The following is a 20,435-nucleotide window of genomic DNA, read 5'->3' as shown; positions in this document are numbered from 1 at the left end:
ACCGCCGAATACCAAACTGTGTCCCAAATGGGGATCTTCCCATTCCTACGTTGAACTCTTATTTGATGTGTATAAGTGTATGACTCGATATTTGTATGTATGATTATAAATTGTTGTTTTGGTGTGGTCATTTACATTAATATGTGCATAGCTCATGCCGAAATTTTCTTTTATTTTACACTAAGGAATCACTTTTAACCGTCGGAAAATATCATTAAACTAACGGTATACCGGCCAAACCGACCAGTAAACCGGTCCAACCGGCCGATAAACCGGTCCGAACCGATTGCACTGCGGCTTTTGAATTCAAATTTAAATTGAATCGATTTGGACTGGTTTCCGACCAAACCGGACCAGTATACCGGTACCGGACCGTGCCGGTTTGGCCGGACCGGTCGGTAATGTTAACCCTGATGGTGACTGAGGAGTGAGGAGGGAGGGTGGCTGCCATTCACCCAAGCCCGTGTGTTTTTGAGGTCCGGATCAATTGAGCCCACTGACAGGCCCACCAGAGCACATCATTCATAGCTAGCCCAAGATAAAATTCCGCGGGCCTCCGCTTTGAAGTCGCCGCCATGCCCGATCGATGCCGCCTCCGCTTCTCGCCGTCGCGCTGCCGACGCTGCTCTCCCGCCTCCGTGCGTGCAGGTCCGCCTCCCACGCCCTCCAGTGCCACGCCCTCCTCCTCACCTCCGGCCACCTCGCCGCCTCCCCGCTCCGCCTCTCCAACCTCCTCCTCCTCGCCCTCGCGTCCGTCTCCGCCCCCGCCGCGCACGCGCACGCGGAAGCCGTCTTCGCGCGCCTCCCGGAGCCCGCCGCCCGCGACCCCTTCCCATGGAACACCGTCGTCCGCCTCCACGCTTCAGTGCGCCCCCGCACCGCGCTTCTCTACTTCGCGCGGATGCGCCGTTGCGCCGTGCGGCCCGACGCCTACACGTTCCCAGCCGTGCTCAAGGCCTGCGGCTGCGCGCCTGGTTGCAGGGTTGGGCTCCTGGTGCACGCGGAAGCCGTGAGGAGGGGGCTGGACGCGGACCTCTTCACGGTGAACGCGCTCATCAGCTTCTACTGTAGGGTCCGGGACTGCGGCTCGGGTAGGAAGGTGTTCGATGAGGCCAGTGGCTTCTCACGGGACCTCGTCTCGTGGAATTCCATGGTGGCGGGGTACGTCGGGTGCGGGGAGATGGAGCTTGCGCAGGAACTGTTCGATGAAATGCCGCAGAGGGACACGTTCTCCTGGGCGACCATGATCGACGGGTACGGGAAGCAGGTTGGTGGTGTGGACCGTGCACGGGAGATGTTTGATCAAATTCCTGAGAGGGATTTAGTGTGTTGGAACACGATGATTGATGGTTATGCGAGGCATGGAAGGATAGATGAGGCGAGGTCACTGTTCGAGCAGATGCCGGAGAGGAATGTGATCTCATGGAGTGTTATCATTGATGGGTATGTCAGGTGCGGGGAGGCGAAGGAAGCTTTGGAGCATTTTCAGAGCATGCTACGGTGTGGTGTAAGGCCAGATAGGGTTGCTGCAGTTGGGACTGTGACGGCTTGTGCCCAGCTTGGTACTTTGGAGTACGGCAGATGGCTGCATTCTTACTTGGAGAAGAAAAAGGTCTTATTCGATGTTGTGGTGCAGACAGCTTTGATAGATATGTATATGAAGTGTGGGCGCTTGGATCTCGCCATGTCGATCTTTGAAAACATGGCTGAGAGGAGTGTGGTCACTTGGAATGTGATGATCGTCGGACTTGGAACTCATGGTTATGGTCTAGAAGCCATCACACTGTTCCATCGGATGGTGGCTGAAAGAGCTCCAATGGATGATCTAAGCGTACGTGCCGTGCTGACTGCTTGCACACATGCTGGATTAGTCTCAGAGGGTTTAGGGATATTTCACAGAATGAAAAAGGATTTGGGGATAGATCCCAAGGTAGAACATTATGGTGCATTGGTTGATCTTCTTGCCCGTGCTGGATGTTTGGATCAAGCTAGGCATACTATAGAAACAATGCCCATGGAACCAACTCCGGAGTTGTGGGGGTCTCTTCTTGCTGCCTGCCGAAACCATAGATGTGTTGAGCTGGCTGAGTTATCAGTTGAACGTCTTGCAGATCTCGGAGCTGATGATTCAGGAGTCTATGTTCTTCTGTCAAATATCTATGCTGATGAAGGAATGTGGGGGGATGTCTTGAGAATTCGAAAATTGATGAGTGACGAGGGGATGAAAAAGGATATTGGGCGCAGTGTGATTGAAGTAGATGGGGAAATACATGAGTTTGTTAATGGAGGCAGCTCACATATTTGTAAGGATGAAATTTACTTAATGCTGCGGAATTTATCTAACATGGCGGCATCTATTTGACTGCTCTTTTGTGCACTAAAAATTTCTGTTGATTTAACATTCTTGACATACCAAATTGCATCTGATGGTAACTGGCTTCTTTTCAAGATTCTGATTACCAGCTCAAACATGAGAAGATGCCAGGTCATCACTGGATCAATGGACATCTTGAGTATCCGCATGCAGTCCATTTTATTCAATTTTTCTGGACTTGCTTGCACAGTGGTGACTGAACATGTGATTTCGTGAAGAAGCTTTGTATCTGAGGCTGGATTTGCTTACTCTAGTCAGTTTAAAAGGGTACATTGCTAACTATTTGGACCAGCCGTGGATTTTTGGACTAAAAGTCGGTTTCAGTCTTTCACAGTGAACAAGTTTGGTCCAAATTGAGAAGTCTCTGCACCCCTGTTCCATTGTTCTTACATCAGCATGAAGACACATGAATTTGAGAATGAAGACTGAAGCCTTCAAAATTGTATGTTGCTAATTACTTCTTTCTACTTGCTCCATTTCATTTAGTAGCCATGCTGTTTACTGATTACAAAATGAGAAATGGCTGATCTAGCGCAGCTCTCCTGCATACTCGAGAAAAAGAAATGGCTGATCTATGGATTATCATAAGCTAGTGGCAATAGTCGACAATGCAGACTCTGAACGATGCCTTCTTTTGGTTCTTTGGCTTCAAAAATTAAAATTGACTGCTTTCTAATTACAGATCCGCTTTAAGCGCGTAGTCTTGACTATGTGACCGTCAACATGACTTTCGTGATTTTGCAATGCATTTTTGTTGTTTAGTCAATCTGGCATGAATGAGACATCAAAATGGTTGACCCTCTTTGCTACCAGTGTAGGAGTTTGCTCAAGCTTAGACCTACCCTAACAACATTAACAATGATGAACACCATCAAGATACAAAGGTGCTGCTGGACCATGGGTTCACTGCTGTGTTGGCATTAACCTTGTTGCATGATACTCAAGCAGCGTTTGATGCAGGCATCTTATGCATGCAAAACAAAATAGCTTTGAATCCTCTTTCTTACATCCATGTGAATCTCTCTTAGATTTGGGACCACCTCAAAGGGAGCCACTATGACATATTCTTGTTTATTTAAGACAAGCGGTGAGATCTCATTCTATTGCCAATACTGGGACCACTACATGTCAGCAATTTTGCTCTCTTGGCATACACATCTCCACTCTTCTCTTGTGTAACTCTCAGGATATCAGTCGATTCTTTTTTTTTTGGGAGATCTACAAGTATTTGAAGCTACAATCATAGTATGTGGTAATTGCTCTCTTGACATGTGATTGATCAGCATAGTGCGATTTACTTGAAATTCGATTTTGAAATCATTAATGTGAAATATAACTGGCCCTTTAATGTGTGTTTCAATTTTTTTACATGACTAATGGCACCTTATTCAGAGCTTCCTTAGTGCTGAAAGCTATGGGAAGGGACTTTTTAAATTAGTGCATTCTCCATAAAAATCCTCACTGGTTGCGTTTGATGAATAACTGAGTATTCGCCGAACCTGTTTATCTCAAGGCTTCGATGAACCTTGTTGCACATTAACACATTTTTTAACATGTCTTGGTTTTGGGTGAACGACTAAAAATTTAAATGATTTGTAATTCTCTTACTGTGGTATCCTTCTCATAGTCTGCATGCATTGCAGTTGTGGCTCTGCAGTGGCATCTAATGCGAGAGTTCTTGTTAGTAAATATTTCCAGTTGACTCAAATCCTTCACAAGTTCTGTGTTGGATATACAGAGCAATCTGCAGGCTTTCTATTAGCAAACTTCTTACTCTTTTTGGCATTGATACATTTATTGATTATAATAAAGTACCATATGAGAGCTATGCATAATTGCATATTAGCCTAAGTTGGAGGGAAGAGGGTGATGGTATGACATCATTTCTCAGACATCGTCTTAGTTGAACTTTAAAATGAAGTCTTGTTTGATGGGTTGTAGGCTGCACAAAAGTATTCCCTTCACATAATCTTCGTTGCCATGGCATTTCTTCTGTGATTCGTCTAATTTAACATACTGCTTGTTTGTACAGGTCACAGGTGGCTGTTACTATGAAAAAGAGGAATGACATGAATGTCCGTTCATAAGGTGATTAGAACTGGCAGTGCTCAGAATGGATAAATTGGAACTTTAGGTGAAGAATATTGAAATAATTTACTCAAGTTAAATGTTGGTATGAAAATGAAGCTTAACAGCCACAGAAGATCCGGCCTAGATCTACAATGCTATTCAAGTAGATGATAACATTTTGAGGTCAGTTCATATTTCACATACTTGATGCATCGTAGCCATAGGTAGAAAAAAAAACTATGTATATACAAAAATAAGGTGGCCAGTTCATACTGCTGATGTCAAAATTTCTAGCCATTTACTGGCAAAATATTCCATAACCTGAACTAAGCATTTTTTAAAGTACAACATGCCCCTCCAGACTCAAGTCCTCTACTAGCTAACCTCTTTAAAAAAAAAGGAAAGGAAAAAATGCCTTTTCAACAGAGAAAAAAGAGAATAGAAGAGAAAGAAGAGAACAGCAAATGGAAGAAAATTACTACTCTTCGCTAAGACATACCGTAAGATAGAAGCTCCTCCTACATATTAAAGATCATCTGTGGCAAACACACTTGTAATGGTAAGCACTGTTCATGGGGTCATTTGCATCCACTGGGACTTGCTCGGCAGTACACTTGAATCGACACCCTCTGCACTCATTGTATGTGCACATTGGAGCAATTGAGCCGATCAACATTCTCCTTGCATGCTTGGGTAGTATGTCCTTGTTTTCACCCTAATATGAGGCATTTGAGAAAAGATCATGTTAATCATAATTTAAGATCTTTGCGCACTTCGTGGGTTAAACTGGGTTCCATGCCTTTTTTGGTTGTTCTAAAGAACTTTTCTTCTTAGTAATAATGTAGGCTATGTTGCCCAGATACGATACAGGATACATCATTCTCAAGAAAAATACTGACATTACGGCTAGTATTTTTTTAACACTACTAATTATTATATATTAAGTGGTACCTTTTTTAAAGAAAATAGAGATACAGCTAATAATTGGCTATTTTACCTCTCATACTTATCATAAAACATGCTATTGGGCTGCCATTTCCTTTTTTTCTGGCTCACAGCCCAACTAAACAGCGTGTCCTAGCCCTCCCAACTCCCTGAATCCACAAGCAGAGCCGCCACCTCTGAAGTATCTTACCGCCGGCCATCATCTCACATGAAGTACTCGCAAATTCAATTGTCACTTCCCTCCTCTCTCTGGTACTCGTGCTTCCTCTGGAGACAGTATTTTGATGCTGATGGTGGCTTGCCCTGTGGACTACACTGCACGGTTGTGGTTGTCTTCGTCTTGGATGCCAGGAGCCTTGTTGGCTCTTCTCTGGTCAGCTCAGGGGTGGTAACGGATCATGACCATAGTGCTCTCTTCACAATCCAACTTGATCCTTATATATTTTTAGCTTAAAATTCTATGAGATAAGAGTCCGGTCTTTTAGATTATCTAAGCTAAAATTTGAGACCCTTTACCACCCCTCGTCGCCCCTCTTCCTCTTTCTCCCGTCTCAGTGTCTGTTCCCTCCTTCCCATATTCTCCTTAGGCAAGGATATCCAGTAAACCAGTACTGTTATGGCCAGGGGTTCCCCAGCCGGTAGATGACGACAGAGGGGGGAGATCGTTGTCTTCCCTGCCCTGCGCTTGCTGTTGTTGAGAGATAGGAGGAGAGAATACTTGTATATTGATTGATTCCAGATTACATGGTTGGAGATATATTTATATCTCGTACAGCAAGCCTTCACCAACAACCCAAATCTCTCTCTTATCCGACTCCAACTCAATCCTAACAAACCGAACTAGACTCTAACAAACCGACTCAGACTTGCTAACAAAGACTCTAACAAACCGACTCACGTTTACTGACACCAACCGAGATACTTGGCGCATTAACCTGCCACCTTCCTTGAACGGCGCACGTATTGTTTCCCCCACATAACAAGTACAGTACGGGTGACCAAACCCAATGTTTGTCTGGCTTCTGCAGTATGCAGCCGATACATATCCGCGGTGTATCCGTATCAGATATGCTATACACAACCCCCTGCTGTTTTGGTGCATCATAGCCCCATACGAAAAGCTCCATAAATAATACAAAATTTACGCAAAGCAAATTGGCATTTGAAGTAGGAAAAGTTTTCATCACATACATGTATAGAAGAAACAGAAGTGCTATAGGCTTTTGAAAATCGAGAACCCTTAATAATGCCAATAAGCAATAGTTAAATGAGAGAGAGGTACCTTCATGGTCTCCTGAGAAACTATATGTTTGTCAGGCGATTCCTGGTGCGGATATTGCTCTACATAATCTGCACCTTCATAACAAATTGGATTGAAATGAGCGAACAAGCACTGAACAAAAGCAAAAGTAATAGGCTAATAGCTAACAAGAACTGAAGGGTCTAGTCTCATGCAAGAAAAAGAGGAATGACTAACTCACTGTTTGTAAGGGGGAAACAACCTGATGTTCTGCCATGGTGACCATGGTTGCAGAAAGCATGACCGATAATCAGGCAAGAGAGAATGAAGAGGAGGAGCAGGGAGCTTGTGGTAGTTGTGGGGCAACCACGAGCCATGCTTCTCTTGTTCAAACAAGCAATGGATAGAGAATGGGAGATGCTGCTGTGTTTGGATTCAGAGAAACAGCATAAGGGAGCAAATGTTGAAGGCTATATAAACCGGAGACTGGTGCAATGGCTGGTGTGTGGCCGCTCTGTGGCTCTGCTCATGCCTTGCATATGCATATCCCTGTGCCATTCCATGCAGAGACACTGGTATGTAGAGAGGGAGCAGTGGGGACTGCGGAGACCACCAGGTGGCTCCCCCTCATTTGCACGAACACACGGGATAACAAATGCGTCTGAAACCTAGCAACGGGGGTCCTTGCTTCAATTATTACCATAGCATCACTTTGTCTTCAATGCATGTGCTTCTCTGCATGCTATTTTCCGTTCCCCATTTTTGAACGTAAGAGGTCAATATTGTGCTTTATATGGCCATTTAGTTCAATATTTGTTGTTCCATTTGTTCTACAGAACCAAGGCATGTTGAAAGAGACGTGACAATTATTTGCACCAGTAGCAGCCAGGTATATAGCATATAATAAAACTGAAGCAGGAAAATGCAACCTTATTCAGTATAAGAATCTAAGAGAAGATGCTTGAAAGAAGGCAACTAATAAAGGGGAAGCTCTGATACATGCAGTATCGTTTGTGAGCCTGCAAAGGTGAACGAATGCCAGAGAAGGGCGAGAAGCAGAGGATTTCGCGTGCTCTGGATTCTGCATCTCTGCATGCCAAGATTTTGCGCAGTCGACCACCGCTGCCCTGTCCATCTCCTGCGGCCTCAAGGGATGGGCTGCGTCTGGATTTCAATTCAGAGCCGTATCATGTACAGTCTGGTGATATCTCTTCGATAGCAATCGTTGGAAGCTCTGGAGTCTGGATCTGCGACGCATTTGTGGAGATGTTGGGCGTGGATATGGGCAGGGTTCAGCTGCTGTTGCTTTCAGTTTCAGAGCTGGTACCGCGCTACCACGGGGAGATGCTGATGGTCACGAGGCCGTAGCCGGGTCCAAGCGTAGTCAAATTAATTTGTTTGGTACTCCCTCCTTCCCCGTTTATAAGGCATGGTGGAACATGACACGGTCTTCTAAACAATACTTTGACTATTTATTTATCATATATTATATCACTTTTGATTATAAACTTATAATCATTGTAAACTATGTTTGATTATGAATCCAATCATATGAAATTTGCATTATAAAAATAAAAATTTAATAGTCAAATTATTGGTCAAAGATGAGAAGATTTGAATCTTGATATACGTGTATGCCTTATAAACGGGGAAGGAGGGAGTAACATGCAGGCGGACACGGGACACCACCAGTACTCAGTTGACCGCCTGCGCTGCTTGTTGTCCAGATCAGGACATATCGCCAGCAATGGAAGCACTCGGCGGGTAAAAAGCCTTACCTGTTACCACCAGTTACTCAACTTATATTCGTTCATCACTAGCTGAGCAGAGGACATTGTATGTATCTGCATTCTGCACCCATTCGTCGGATTGTGCATGTCGCAAAATGGTTCAAAGTGCTGGTATCTTTTATATGATTATCAACGGCGTTGTGTTTGTTTGCAGCATAACTGTGTACAAACATGCTGGTGGTTGTGGTTGTCTGGTTGACGACTTGATTTTGTTGTGCAAATAAAGAGGGGGGCAAATAAGGATCTGGTTTATTGTAGTTCACAAAAACTGCAGTACGCATGACACATGGCATCCTGCAAATAAAGCAAACAGCAAATTTTATTACCGTGACACGGTTGAGGTGGACACACAACGTAATGGACGTTACAAGAATTCAAGAAACACGAGAGGTAACACGGATAACCTGACGAGCACAAGCACGAACACGAATTACCCTGCAGCACGCCACAAGTATTAGCTAGCTTGTGCATGAGAGCAAGGCACGATGACCGTGGCTAACGACGGCGGCATTACTGGAGTGCACCGGCCGGCCGGCCGGCGGATCCAAGGCTACAGCTAGCTCTACTAGCAGGAGGTCGGCGTGTTGACGAACCCGCACTTGGAGGGGATCTGCATGACGCGGTCGCCGTCGATGTAGCTGGGGAGGTTGCCCCTGAGGCTGCACAGGCACCTCCACCTGGCGCTCCTCACCTGGTCGCAGCAGTCCGTGCTGGGCGCCGCGTCCGTGCTGCCCTTGTTGCAGTAGGACTGGCACGCCGCCACCGCCGCCTGCATGTCGATGCCGCAGAGGCCGGCGGCGCCGGACGCCGCCGCCACGAGCAGCAGCGCCACCAGCGCGGCCGCCGCGGCGGAGTTGCCCGTCATCGCTGCCTGCTTCCTCACGTACCTCCAATGATGTGAGCGAGCGAGCGTGTGATCTCGTCGGACGACGGCCGCCGCCTTTAAATAGCGCGGGGGGTTAGCGTGGCCCGTGACGCGCATGCATGTGCTCGCGCGCTCGGCTCCGTGCGTGCCAATCGCCAGGCGCGTGCAGAGATATATAGATGCTCTTGCTCGCTTGCCTTGGGCCCTTGGCTCTACCGGCATGATGCAGCGCACGCGGGCTATGGGCATGTCGACGGTAACGACGACGCTGGCCTTGCTGGAATCGGATCAAGTCTGGTCCGGCGGGGTGTCGCTTCGTGCCAAGTGGGGGCGTTTTCAATCCAAGCCAGCGTGGACTGAGCTCGGATCGACTTCAGAAGTTCAGAGCATCGTTGCCGATTACGAGAAGGAAATGGCGCGTGGTCGACAAATCGGACACGACTGGCTGATTTCGAGCTGCTGCTGTGAACACCCTATTTCTGGCTCTGCCACCTTTGGAGCGTGCGTGCACATACGCGTCGGCAAATTTGACGTGGAGCAAACTACACTAGCGCATCGATCGATCAGTGCACCCGTGACTGGCAGACTGCTAGCTGGGATTGGTCAGGATTACCGTAACTACATTTTAACTTGTTTTTTCGTTCTCCATGTACGTCTCCATCATATCTCTCTCCTGCACAAGTCATATACTTCTATCTACTACTATCTGTTGGAGTTGAGAAACCATACTTTTTTCTGCACATCTGCCAAATTAATTCTGAAGCTTCTGAATTTCTGGTCTTGCGGATAGCACCGTGGAGCGGGGGAATCAAGTGTTATAGAGACCGCATAGACTACTATACCAGGATTATTATTGTCCCACGCATAGTGAATCTAAATCTTCTTTTCTTTGTTCTCTGTGGAACATTTTTTTCTTAGCCACAGGAACATTTTGTTATGAAACACCATTTTTCTTTTTCTTTTTTTTGGCGGGTCAAAAACCCACATTTTTATTTTAATAGAATATTTTTCAAGAACAAGTTTCTCCTAACCCGAGAGTTTCTTCTTATATTCCATCCAAAAAAAGATGGGCCAGAACTTTTCTTCATGCTCAAATATTGAATTACGTCTTTGAACACACATACTTCCAAGACAACTCTAATCTATACACATGATCCAAAGACTTTACCACATTGTTGATTAGTGTGTCTGCCTCAAGCAGTGGCGGATCTAGCATAATTGTTAGGAGACTTTCTTCCACGTCTAGACAATTTCAACCTCTCCTCGCAGTGCATCTATGGAAAAAAAATGTAGGGGAGGGAGGAAGGGGCTCCATGGCTCTGGCGACGGTAGGGGACTAGAGCCCTTCCCGACCCACCGCTGGATCCGCCCCTGGCCTCAAGTATGAACATAGTGCATATAACCTATAATCGTTGTTAGTGTCATGTTATTAGAATTTCGTGCATATATACGTGGACCTGTAGTGAAAAATTTAACAGCAAGTTTGCAGACCTAGAAATTTTGAGTAGCTTGTATGTGCACACGGTACCAGAAACACAGAAGGATGAGCTTCTTATTACACAGAATGCAACTCGGTGGAGCTGCAATTGCAAGATACATACACAATTTATTATTCGCACGACTTCCACTAGCTGATCATAACACAGGAGACTCAAAGTTCACAAAAAAAAAACGAAGAGGATACACGACGCATATATAGCGTACGATACAAGAGTACAAGCGCAGACACAGCGCAACAATGGAGAGCAGAGCAACGGATCGGATGATCATTACCAGCAAAGACGGCATGACAATGTCATCGTTGCATCGAAGAACAGTTTAGTCCGGGATGTGTATACACAGATCCCGGTGTGGCTGCTGGCTCCGAGATCGATGATCCATCCGATCCCCTAGCACGACTTGCTGATGCCGCACCTGGACTTGATCTTGTTGGCGCAGTCTTTTAATCTGGGGTAGCCCTTGAGCTTGCCCCAGTAGTTCTTGCAGAGGCAGTCCAAGTTGGCGCCGTTCGTTAGCGGGCCGCAGCACCCGTCCGCGGTGCCGCCGCTGGAGCAGTAGGCCAGGCACTTGTTCATTGTGTCCCTGCTGACGCCGCAGTCCTGGGCGGCCGCCAGCACCAGCATGGCCACCAGCGCCACCGCCACCGCCGCGCTGCTCGCCAGCTGCTTCCTCCCGGCCGCCATCGATGGGGGGTCGGTGTGTGTACGCGTGGAATTAATGTGATCGGCAAAGGAGGCTGGGATCGCTGGATCTGCAGTGTTCGCCGGGCTCTTGCTTGCGATCTCCGTGTGGCACGATCGACGAAGGCAGATGGAGGTTTATATAGAGCGCTGGCGCGGGGAATGAAACGGCGAGAGATAACAGCGGCGGCGGGCGCGCCGTCGCCCGTGACGACGACGACGACGTGCGTGCATGTGCGGATGTGCTCGCGAGCTTGTCACCATCAGGACTCGGCTCAGCATCATGTCAATTGTCATCAGTGGCCACCAGTCACGGGCGAGGCCGAGTCATCACTACAGAGGCTGCAGCTAGCGCGGGCCGTACCGACGGGCAAGACGACGGTAGCGGCCGTGGCTGCTTGTGGACGCATCCCCCCCGCGTCAAGCGGTGGGCGGCTTCCGGTCGGGGCGGACGGCGAGAGATGTACGCGAGGTCAGCAGCGGGGGCACGGGCTCGCGTACGGTAGTGCCGTAGCGGGGGTAAAATAACCTATCGTTACGCCTGTGACCCTTTAGTTGCATAGCTAGGACTAGTAGTAGTGGAGTAGGAGCAACCAGAGTTTTTCAAGGAGCCGCCAGCCATACCAAACGGGTTCTATTAAGCCGAGCAGGAGCAGAACCTTTTAGCTGATGAAGAAGAACATGCCCAGCCTGTACGCTCGACATGGACCGGAGATGCCTTCCTTTTCAACATTCTGATTTCTTTTCCTCTCTCTCTCTCTCTCTCTCTCTCTCTCTCTCTCTCTCTCTCTCTCTCTCTACCAAGTGCCAAGTTATATTCTCCCCTTTTGCTGCAGAAATTGATTGAAACTTCCGCAGTAGCAAATTAGCAATGCAGATATATGCATCCGAAACATGCAGTGGTAGCTCAATGTACAGGTGCTCCTCTGCATCCACGCGTCAATATTTCACCTCTTTCAGAAATCTGAAAGCTGCATGAGTTGTAAACTAACCTTCCTCTAACCACATTTTGATCGCTCCATGCATCTTCTACGCACACTACTCTTGCTGTCTTGCATCCAGTCAAGCGGGATGAAAACGGTCGAAAACGATCGGCGAAAGGCTCCACCACTTTCACTTTCACATTTTTCCATTGGAAACGAAAACGATACGATATTATCAAAAATAAAAACGGCATCGGTAATGTGGTAATTTCGGAAACGAAAATATACGGTTGAGGACACATCGAAAACGATCGAAACAATATTTTGAAAAATGATAAATATGTCAAACCATAGAGCACAACACTGACCATATGATTTGACATATTTCATACATAAGTACTAATGGTTAAGATGTTAGTCCAAGTATCAGTCCATCCATGACATGTGTCTCATTTCATAATACTAAAGTTTTAGACATTAATCCCATCATCCATGAAACTATATATAGTCCCATGAATTTATATTGCTAGATTGTGATTTAGGGTTAGGATAAATGAGTCATGACTCTATAAAAATATAGATATGACATTCTAAGAATATAGATAGCTGGGTGTGCTGACATTATACGTGAATACGGTATTTCTATCGATAAAATATGGTAGAATACCGCAAAAATACGATATTTCTCGAAAACGGTCGGAAGATGCTCAAATCACTTTCATTTTCATATTTTTTTACCATTTTCGTTTTCATTTTTTGATAATTGTTTTTTATTTTCGTTTAGCCTTAAAAGTCGGTAAAATCTCGAAAACGATCATCGAAAATCGGAAACTACCATTTTCGTTTTCATCCCTCGAGCCCTCTTCTTCCAGCAAAGACATACATGCCCACAGTTTTTTTGTTCAAACTTGAAAAAGCAACAGGCCAAAGCAAGGCACGGAGACATGCATGCAGAGCTGGGTGGTCCCAATTGTCAGTTCGTACGTTGTGCCATGGCAAGGCAGAGGCACGCAGCGAGAAAAAGTCAAGTCTACTAGCCCTACACACAAGTCACATGGCGGGAGGGAGCTAGAGGGAAGACGAGGACCAGACAAAGAGCTTGCAGCTGCTTTCCCCTCCGCTGCACGGCCGGCTGCGCCGGAGTTTCAGGCTATGAAATATCACCTGCTCACCTCCCTGAAGTCGAAATGACACCCAAAGTTTACACAAAAGAAGTGGTGTGTAACATCCCGGATTTTTCCGGAATGTTATAAAGTCGAAAAATGTGAATTTCAAAAAAATTTCGTGGCAATACTGTAAATATCAACTTAAGTAGGATTTCTATCTTCTCAAAAATCCTAGTAATTAAAACTTTGATTTGAATTAAGGATAATGTATTGCTAGTGTGAGAATATTTGGAGTTATTGGATTTTATTTGGCTCTACCTTGTTTATTCGAATCTGGATTTGGATTTATTTTATTGTGTGAAAATTGTGTGGAAATTAAATTGAGGTGTGCCCCTCAATTTAATTTCAGCTCCTAACACTTGTGTCGGATTTAATTTGAATTAGGCCATTCAAATTAAATCAAAACCCTATCCTGAACCGACCTTAACCCAGTCCGAACCCAGGACCGATCCAGCCCGGTTGGACCCAAAACCACCTAAGCCCATCAGCACCTAAACCCACCAGCAGCCTAGCCCAGCTCTGCAACCGGCCCGCCTGGCCTTCTTTTCTTTTTGGCCTGGCCCGTTTCACACCCGTGCACGCCGGCCTGCTCCCGCACACGCGGTCCAGCTCGCCCCGCTCGCCCAACTGGCCCGCTCCGCCAGCGCCAGCCCCACACGCGCGCCTCACCGCGCGAACGAGATATCGGCCCAGCACCACTCCACCCCCACCTTTCCTTTGTGCCACCGACGAGTGGGACCGGTGCTCCTATTCCCCTTTCCCCTTCCCAGCGATGCCGCCCCTCACGCGTCGCTCCGCTTCGCTTTTCGCCAGCGCCGCGCGCGCCTTCCTCTTCGCCCCGAGCCGCTGACGGGTGGACCCCGTACGTCAGGCGCCCTTCTGTCCCCCTTTCTCCCCCACGCGGACGCTGCTCGCCGCCTGCTCTGCTTTTGCCTTTCCACCGCGCCGCGCGGACGCCGTCCCCACTCCACGACAACGGAGCGAAACCGCCAGCAGCGAGCCGCGCTGCCCCGCCTGCCCTACTCACGTCACCCTTGACCACCAGCGCCGCGCCTTTGCCTTGGCCGCCCCGCAAACCCCAGCACCGCACCGCCGAATGCGAGCCACGCGTCCCGGCGCTGACGCCGAAAATCACCGGCCGTCCGGCCACGCCCAAGCCCGAGCAACCCTAGAGCCCCTCTATAAAACCCCCTTGGGCGCCGCCTTGAACCCTAGCCCTGCTTTTCCTTGTGCGCCGCCGCCTTCCCCCAAGAACAGAGAGAAGCAGAGGAGGAAGAGGAGGGGGAAGAGGAGGAGAAGAAGAGAAAGAAGAGAGGAGGAGAAGCTCGACGCCGTCGGCCGCGAGGTGGAGCAGGAGCGCTGCTGGTGCCTCGACATCGAGCCGACGCCGCCGTACCCGGAGCCGCGAGGAGGAGGAGGGCTGCCACCACCAGAGCTTCGTCGACCAGGCACCCCGATCGACTCCCGCGACGCTGCTGTTCTGCCTGCACTGCCCCGGCTCGTCTCTGCGCCACCTCGCCACGGCATCACGCGTTCTCTCCCGAGCCCGACCGGTGAGCCCGAACCCAAGCCGCCCTTGCAAACCTCCTTGCTGCCGGTGTGAGCTTCGCGCCGCTGTGACCCACACCGCGCCACGCCGTGCCGCACTCGCGACGTCGTGCGCGCGCACACCCGAGTCCCCGTCCTCACCACGCCTTGAAGCCAAACCGGACCGCCGCCATTGCGTTGCCCCTGCGCCGCCGTGCCGAGCTCGTTCGGCAGGGCCATGTCGCGGCCCTGGAAACCAGGTTCCCACGCATGTGCGAGTGGCCCAACCCCGAGCAAGCCTGGGGCGTTGCCTTGGCACGCCATGGCGAGCTCCGCCACCACCGACCTTGTGCGCCGCCGCTGTGGCCTTGGCTTCCCAAGTGCCCACGCGCGTGCGCCCCAGCCTCGCCTCTAGGCCGTGTTCTTGGCCCTCGTCATGAGTTCCACAACCTGGCAAGCGGGACGGCCTCGCCTTCACCCTTGTCGCGGACATCCTTCGCCACACCGCCGCCGCCGCCGCCGCGGTCCTAGCAGCCAGACCTTTGCCCCGCCGGAGAGCCGGCGGCGGTCGCCGCCACGGGAATACCGGGAGCCAGGGGGGAGGAGATGACGACGCCCAAAGATGGAGCCCCGTACATGCTGCCGCCGCCGCGAAGCTCGCTGGGACTTCCGCCCGAGCCGCTCTCGCCGTCGATGCCGAAGCTGGAGAAGGAGGAGAGCCCGGAAGCCAATCGCGAGCACCCGTTGAGCCTGCAGGGGAGTCCAGACCCCGAGCTTGCCCGATACCGGACCCAAGCCACCGCCGGAGAAATATCTCTGCTCCACCGCCGCATCCCAGTCTCCTACCTCACGCACAGCCGTCCTCGCAAGCTCAGCCAGCCGCACCGGATCCATCATGTGCCGCACGGGATCCCGCTGCCACCGACACCTTGGGCCCAGGAGCCAATGAGGGAACGAGAGGGGGAGGAGAAGCCCGTGGCCCTTTGGGCCACTTCCAGCCCAACGAGCCAGAAGACTCGAGCCGGCCTTGTTACCTGAGCCGCGGGCCAAGTCAGCCTGTCAAGCCGCCAGTGAGTCGAGCCAAGCCGAGCCAAGTTGTCGGGCTGAGTTCCCGAGCTGACCCGCTTATTTGAGCCGAGCCAAGTTGGGCCATGAGCCGGCCCGGATCACTCTTAGCCCAAGAACCCGTTAGCTTTCCCTTTTTTTCTTTTTCTTTTTCTTTTTGTTTAAACCGACGATGACACATGGGTCCCACCTGTCGGTGAGACCCAGTGGCTGACACGTAGACCCACTGACTTGCGAACCCCACTGACCCGGTTGACCAGTCAACGGTCGACGTTGACTTGGTCAACGCTGACGACAGCAGGGCCCACTGCTGACGTCAGCAGAGCTGACCCCCGAGGCGACGTCATGATGACGTCATCATGCCACGTGGCACGCTCTGGTGTTGCCACGTGTCACCTCTGTGTTTTTCCTTTTTCGATAACCATTTATTAATTCCAGAAAATGTTTTAACCGTAGAAAATTCACAGTAATTCAACCGGAGCTCCGAAAAATATGAAACCAGTTTCATAATTCTTCTAAAATCATGATCTACGCGTTAGAATAGGTTTTGTTGTGAGTTGGATCTTATTTGATCAGTTTTGTGCATTCTCGCACTTTGGTCCTTGTATTTATACGTATTTACGATTAGGTCCTGACGTGGAGGAGTTGACCGACGTCCCGGACGATCAGAAGATCCGGAAGGACTACCTCGACACTCGGAGGTCCCAGAAGGACATACCGGATGACTAGAAGACGCCAGAGATCAAGGAAGACTACAAAGACCTATCAGGTTCACGCACGTCCGCGATTGAATACCTATTAGGCATTGCTTGCTAGATACGCTACGCTCCCAAATTGAGTGTGATGAGATGAGCTTGCATTGCCATTTACTTTCCGTATTCCTTGTCTCCCATACTTAGTTTTGATTGATACATGCTATTGCTACTATGAGTGAGATTTGGGGTATGGGAATATATGATGTGGTAGTCCTTGCTTGCTGGAAGTTGACTCCACATATATGGGAGTTGGTGATTAGGTTACAGCGGGGGCGAGCGGATCCTTTTCTCTGATCTTCGGATCGAGAGCCGGGGATTGTGTGTTGGGCACGATCCTGTGAGCACCTGTAATGGGTGACGGGCACCTGTGGCTGGTGCTAGACTGTTCCTGTGGGAACATAGTAGAGGTGTAGTTTTGGAGGAGATACTTGTAATGAGTATCGATTACAAACCGTGTTGACGGAATGCCAACTTGGACGAAGACGCTCGCCTCGGCTGGATGAAGGACTTGACTTTGTGGCCCTAGTGACGGAACTATGTCAAACGTGCACACCACTTATCCTTTATGAGGGGGGACCCGGCCCGAGCTAGCTACGCGCGGCACCATTACTGCAGGAGGATAGTGTTTCAGTGTCAAGGGGAGTGGGCAGGACCCTTTAGCCCCCGATCGCAGGATCCATGGAGATTCCATTCTAGATACCTTCACAGCCCCGGGCGACCTACTGCGGGAGGACGCACCTCAGACCGGGAGTAGGATGGTGCCGTAGCCGTTAGTTTCGTTGACTGGTGCCTCGGAGTCAGTCGGTCGACGGGTCGGCTGGTGACGGGGCGAGTGGGTACAGGTGTACAACCCCTGCAGGGTGAAAAGTATACGTATAGCCGCGTACTCGGTCATGTACAACTCTGGATCTGGCCCCACAAATGTAGTTAGATCCATATATACTTTTCTACGTCCCTCTAGTCCACTTTCCTGCTTGGATAGCAGCTGAGGTGCGGGGAGAGGGAGTTCCCGCACCGAAACAGGGTTGAGACAGTTGTAGTGGAAGATAGGAGACCGGGAGTCCGGGTTGCCGGAGCTGCCCGTGTTGAGAGGTGTTTTGGATGACTTATACATACATTGCTTGCATAGGAAGACATAGATTATCCTTGGCATTATCTTTTTACCGTTTGCATCCACAATAAAGCTTGCATATGGATGGTGACGTGAACCTATCCCATCTTTGGGGATAGCCTGATAGATGCAGAATCTGAGTGAAGGAGTCGACAAGACGACAAAGGAAGGTGATGTGAAGGATGGCCCGAGCTACACTCCGAGCTGCCTGTGGAGAGGATTCGTGAAGATGAAGTTTGCCCAGAAGACTAGATATCGTTTTCGCTTTCTGTTTGTTTTCTTTTAGCCCAAGGGGCTTGTACTCTGAGATTCGTATTACAATCCTTTGGATTATGTAATAAATAAACCCATGTGATGTTGTAAACGTGAGTTATGTCTGTGATATTCAATTAAAATGAGTTTTGTATGTGATAGCTACTGATACAGGGACTATCACGACGATACAAAGGGTCGGGTTCACCTTTCGGAAACCCGGTCTATTTCATGGTGGGTCCGGGGACATGTTACTAGTACTTGGCAACACATTCTTCAAACTTCAGAGCTTCGAACGCAGAGGGAGTCGGCAAAAGCTGGAAGAGGCAGATGAAATACACTCTGCTACAGTACCCTGAAAAAGTTTCAGACTCGATTGAGCAAGTGAATGACTTCCCTGAGCTCGAAATGTTCAAAATTTGTAATTGCAAGGTCACTATAGAATGAATCATCCCTCCAAGCTCCAAACTCGGACGAATTCTTCCGCATACTGATAATTTCACATTGGCGCATCGCTATACGAAATTTCAAGCTCGGATCGAATTCGTCAGAGGGAGAGGTGTGAAACAGTGCCTGGCCATCGCTTCAGACTCTGACGCCGATCGCTGTTTCAGAAACTGGAGCGAGATCCCCTTCTATGGCTGTCCGTGGACTTGTGCTGCATTTCATGGCGCAGGCAAGCAATAAAAAGAAAATGGAACTATTTGACTCGTTTGATGAGCAGAGAAAGAAGATGGGAAGCAAAAAGGCCAACGAGCTATCAATCACCGATACTTCACTAACCCAGCTGTACCTGTATCCGATACTTGCGTATCCGATACTTCGATATTTCAATACTCCGATACTCTCTCTATACTACCACTATGTCGTTTTTAAACTCACGTATCGCCGTACCGTATTGCTGTACCCGTATCGGTGATACATAGCCAACAAGCTTGCCGCAAGCATGCAAATGCAGCAGCAAGAAAAGCAGATCTGGGTGCGTCAATGGGGGCGGCGGACATCCACACTGTCCCTAAGCTAGCTAATCTACATCAAAAGCCTAACTGACTAGCTGAGAGGAGGGGCAGCGAACAAGCTTTTAATCAAAAGGAGCAGAGAGCACCTGTTAAAAACCTGGAAAAAGAGAGGAAAAAAGAGAGAGGAAAAAAGAGAGGAGGGAGGGAGGAGAAGCTCGCTATGCGGGCCGGGCTTTAGAAAAATCGCCAGGTTCCTGAGGTCGTCTTTGTCAAAAGCAGATATAGATTCCGAAAGGTTCTTAGCTGGCCCAACAACAAAAAGGCCCATCGCATATGCGTGAATATCCGCGTGTCCTACTACAAGGCCTGGGCCTTTTTTTTTTTGCTACGCATAGCTTTAGACTTTACAGTACAGTGTGTCTTTGCGCATTAGCGGCTACAGGGTAACTGCTTTAGTTTACAGTAATGTTAGAGCGTGAATTGGCCAATCAGTGCTTGAGAAAATTGTACTAGAACACAGTAATAATCCATAATAAGCAACTAAGCATGCATGTTTGTCCAAAAAAAGACTTGAAATCATGGCAATCTTCCAAAAACGGAGAACTCTGTCTAAGAGAGCTTTTGTATCATCCATAACGTACGTGTTCAAACTTCAAACCATGTGGAGTAGTGAGTGAGTGAGTGAGTGAGTGACACGACGAATGACTTGGAAAAGGGAGGTGACAATGTGACATGCATACAAAAGGACCCATCGGTCAGAGACTTTTACGCGCAATTTTCCCGTTCGGTTAGTTACGGTCAATTTTCCAACGAAAGCAGCCATCAAGTACACGATTAGATGGGACACAGCAGGGGGTTACTGATAGCACTGACCCTTTTCTTGCTCGTTCTTCACCGGCTGCGTGTGACGCCGGTGGAAAAGGGAAAGCAAGCTCTCTCGGCGAGGTAAAGCGCGGCGCGGAGGAGAGCCGCACGAATCATTGTGGTTTCGCCATGGTTCCGAGCAAAAGCGGGTGGCTTTTGCCGCTTTCCGCTCCCATGCGTGGCCGGCCGTTCTTGAGGCTTGAGAGCTGCAGGCTGCAGCAGCTGCCCGGCCGCCGCGGCAGGAGCTGCCGGGGAGACGACCGCATCCGCCTCGCTCCGCGGGCGGATTGGATGGATGGACGAAAGCACGCGCGCGACAGACACGCACACTCATTGTTTATCATGCCGC

At 49.1% G+C, this 20,435-nt stretch overlaps 4 protein-coding genes across 14 annotated transcripts; 2 read left to right on the top strand and 2 right to left on the bottom strand.

Moving 5' to 3' along the window:
• The first annotated feature begins 557 nt into the window (after positions 1–557).
• LOC120709034 (pentatricopeptide repeat-containing protein At3g29230-like) lies at positions 558–8,027 on the top strand. 6 transcript variants are annotated; one of them, XM_039994539.1, is made up of 4 exons: positions 558–2,816; positions 4,407–4,627; positions 7,466–7,518; positions 7,635–8,027. In XM_039994539.1, the coding sequence occupies exon 1, from the start codon at positions 587–589 to the stop codon at positions 2,360–2,362; it is 1,776 nt and encodes a 591-aa protein (XP_039850473.1). In that variant the 5' UTR covers positions 558–586; the 3' UTR covers positions 2,363–2,816; positions 4,407–4,627; positions 7,466–7,518; positions 7,635–8,027. The 6 variants fall into 6 exon arrangements, with proteins under 6 accessions (XP_039850473.1, XP_039850475.1, XP_039850472.1 ...); XM_039994541.1 differs by lacking the exon at positions 7,466–7,518; XM_039994538.1 differs by having other exon boundaries at positions 7,466–8,027.
• Positions 4,695–7,264, bottom strand: LOC120709037. Of its 6 annotated transcripts, none has more exons than XM_039994548.1 (3): positions 6,892–7,247; positions 6,672–6,739; positions 4,695–5,159 (listed from the first exon to the last, which is right to left on the bottom strand). In XM_039994548.1, the coding sequence occupies exons 1-3, from the start codon at positions 7,004–7,006 to the stop codon at positions 4,977–4,979; spliced, it is 366 nt and encodes a 121-aa protein (XP_039850482.1). In that variant the 5' UTR covers positions 7,007–7,247; the 3' UTR covers positions 4,695–4,976. The 6 variants fall into 6 exon arrangements, 4 of the variants coding, with proteins under 4 accessions (XP_039850482.1, XP_039850481.1, XP_039850479.1 ...); XM_039994547.1 differs by having other exon boundaries at positions 4,718–5,159; positions 6,672–6,745; positions 6,892–7,250; XM_039994545.1 differs by having other exon boundaries at positions 4,718–5,159; positions 6,871–7,249.
• Positions 8,028–8,714: 687 nt separating the features above from the next.
• LOC120709033 (putative lipid-transfer protein DIR1) lies at positions 8,715–9,403 on the bottom strand. Its single transcript, XM_039994537.1, has one exon. The coding sequence runs from the start codon at positions 9,399–9,401 to the stop codon at positions 8,985–8,987; it is 417 nt and encodes a 138-aa protein (XP_039850471.1). The 5' UTR covers positions 9,402–9,403; the 3' UTR covers positions 8,715–8,984.
• Positions 9,404–14,428: 5,025 nt separating this feature from the next.
• On the top strand, positions 14,429–18,417 carry LOC120709032. Its single transcript, XM_039994536.1, has 3 exons — positions 14,429–15,106; positions 16,774–16,914; positions 18,131–18,417. The coding sequence occupies exons 1-2, from the start codon at positions 14,650–14,652 to the stop codon at positions 16,872–16,874; spliced, it is 558 nt and encodes a 185-aa protein (XP_039850470.1). The 5' UTR covers positions 14,429–14,649; the 3' UTR covers positions 16,875–16,914; positions 18,131–18,417.
• Positions 18,418–20,435: the final 2,018 nt, after the last annotated feature.

Source organism: Panicum virgatum, chromosome 5K (genome assembly GCF_016808335.1).
Source record: "Panicum virgatum strain AP13 chromosome 5K, P.virgatum_v5, whole genome shotgun sequence".
NCBI lineage: Eukaryota > Viridiplantae > Streptophyta > Magnoliopsida > Poales > Poaceae > Panicum > Panicum virgatum.
The sequence above is the reverse complement of the archived record's forward strand: the minus strand, read 5'-3'. Positions and strand labels throughout refer to the sequence as shown.

Coding starts and splice junctions, on each gene's coding strand:
- LOC120709033 (XM_039994537.1), bottom strand. CDS start 9,401: ATGCGCGTCACGGGCCACGCTAACCCCCCGCGCTATTTAAAGGCGGCG.
- LOC120709034 (XM_039994541.1), top strand. CDS start 587: ATGCCGCCTCCGCTTCTCGCCGTCGCGCTGCCGACGCTGCTCTCCCGC.
- LOC120709037 (XM_039994544.1), bottom strand. CDS start 7,006: ATGGCTCGTGGTTGCCCCACAACTACCACAAGCTCCCTGCTCCTCCTC. Junction 6,746..6,870: donor TTGTTTCCCCCTTACAAACA/GTGAGTTAGTCA, acceptor TTTGTTATGAAG/GTGCAGATTATGTAGAGCAA. Junction 5,160..6,671: donor TTTCTCAGGAGACCATGAAG/GTACCTCTCTCT, acceptor GCCTCATATTAG/GGTGAAAACAAGGACATACT.
- LOC120709032 (XM_039994536.1), top strand. CDS start 14,650: ATGCGAGCCACGCGTCCCGGCGCTGACGCCGAAAATCACCGGCCGTCC. Junction 15,107..16,773: donor TTCTCTCCCGAGCCCGACCG/GTGAGCCCGAAC, acceptor ATTTACGATTAG/GTCCTGACGTGGAGGAGTTG.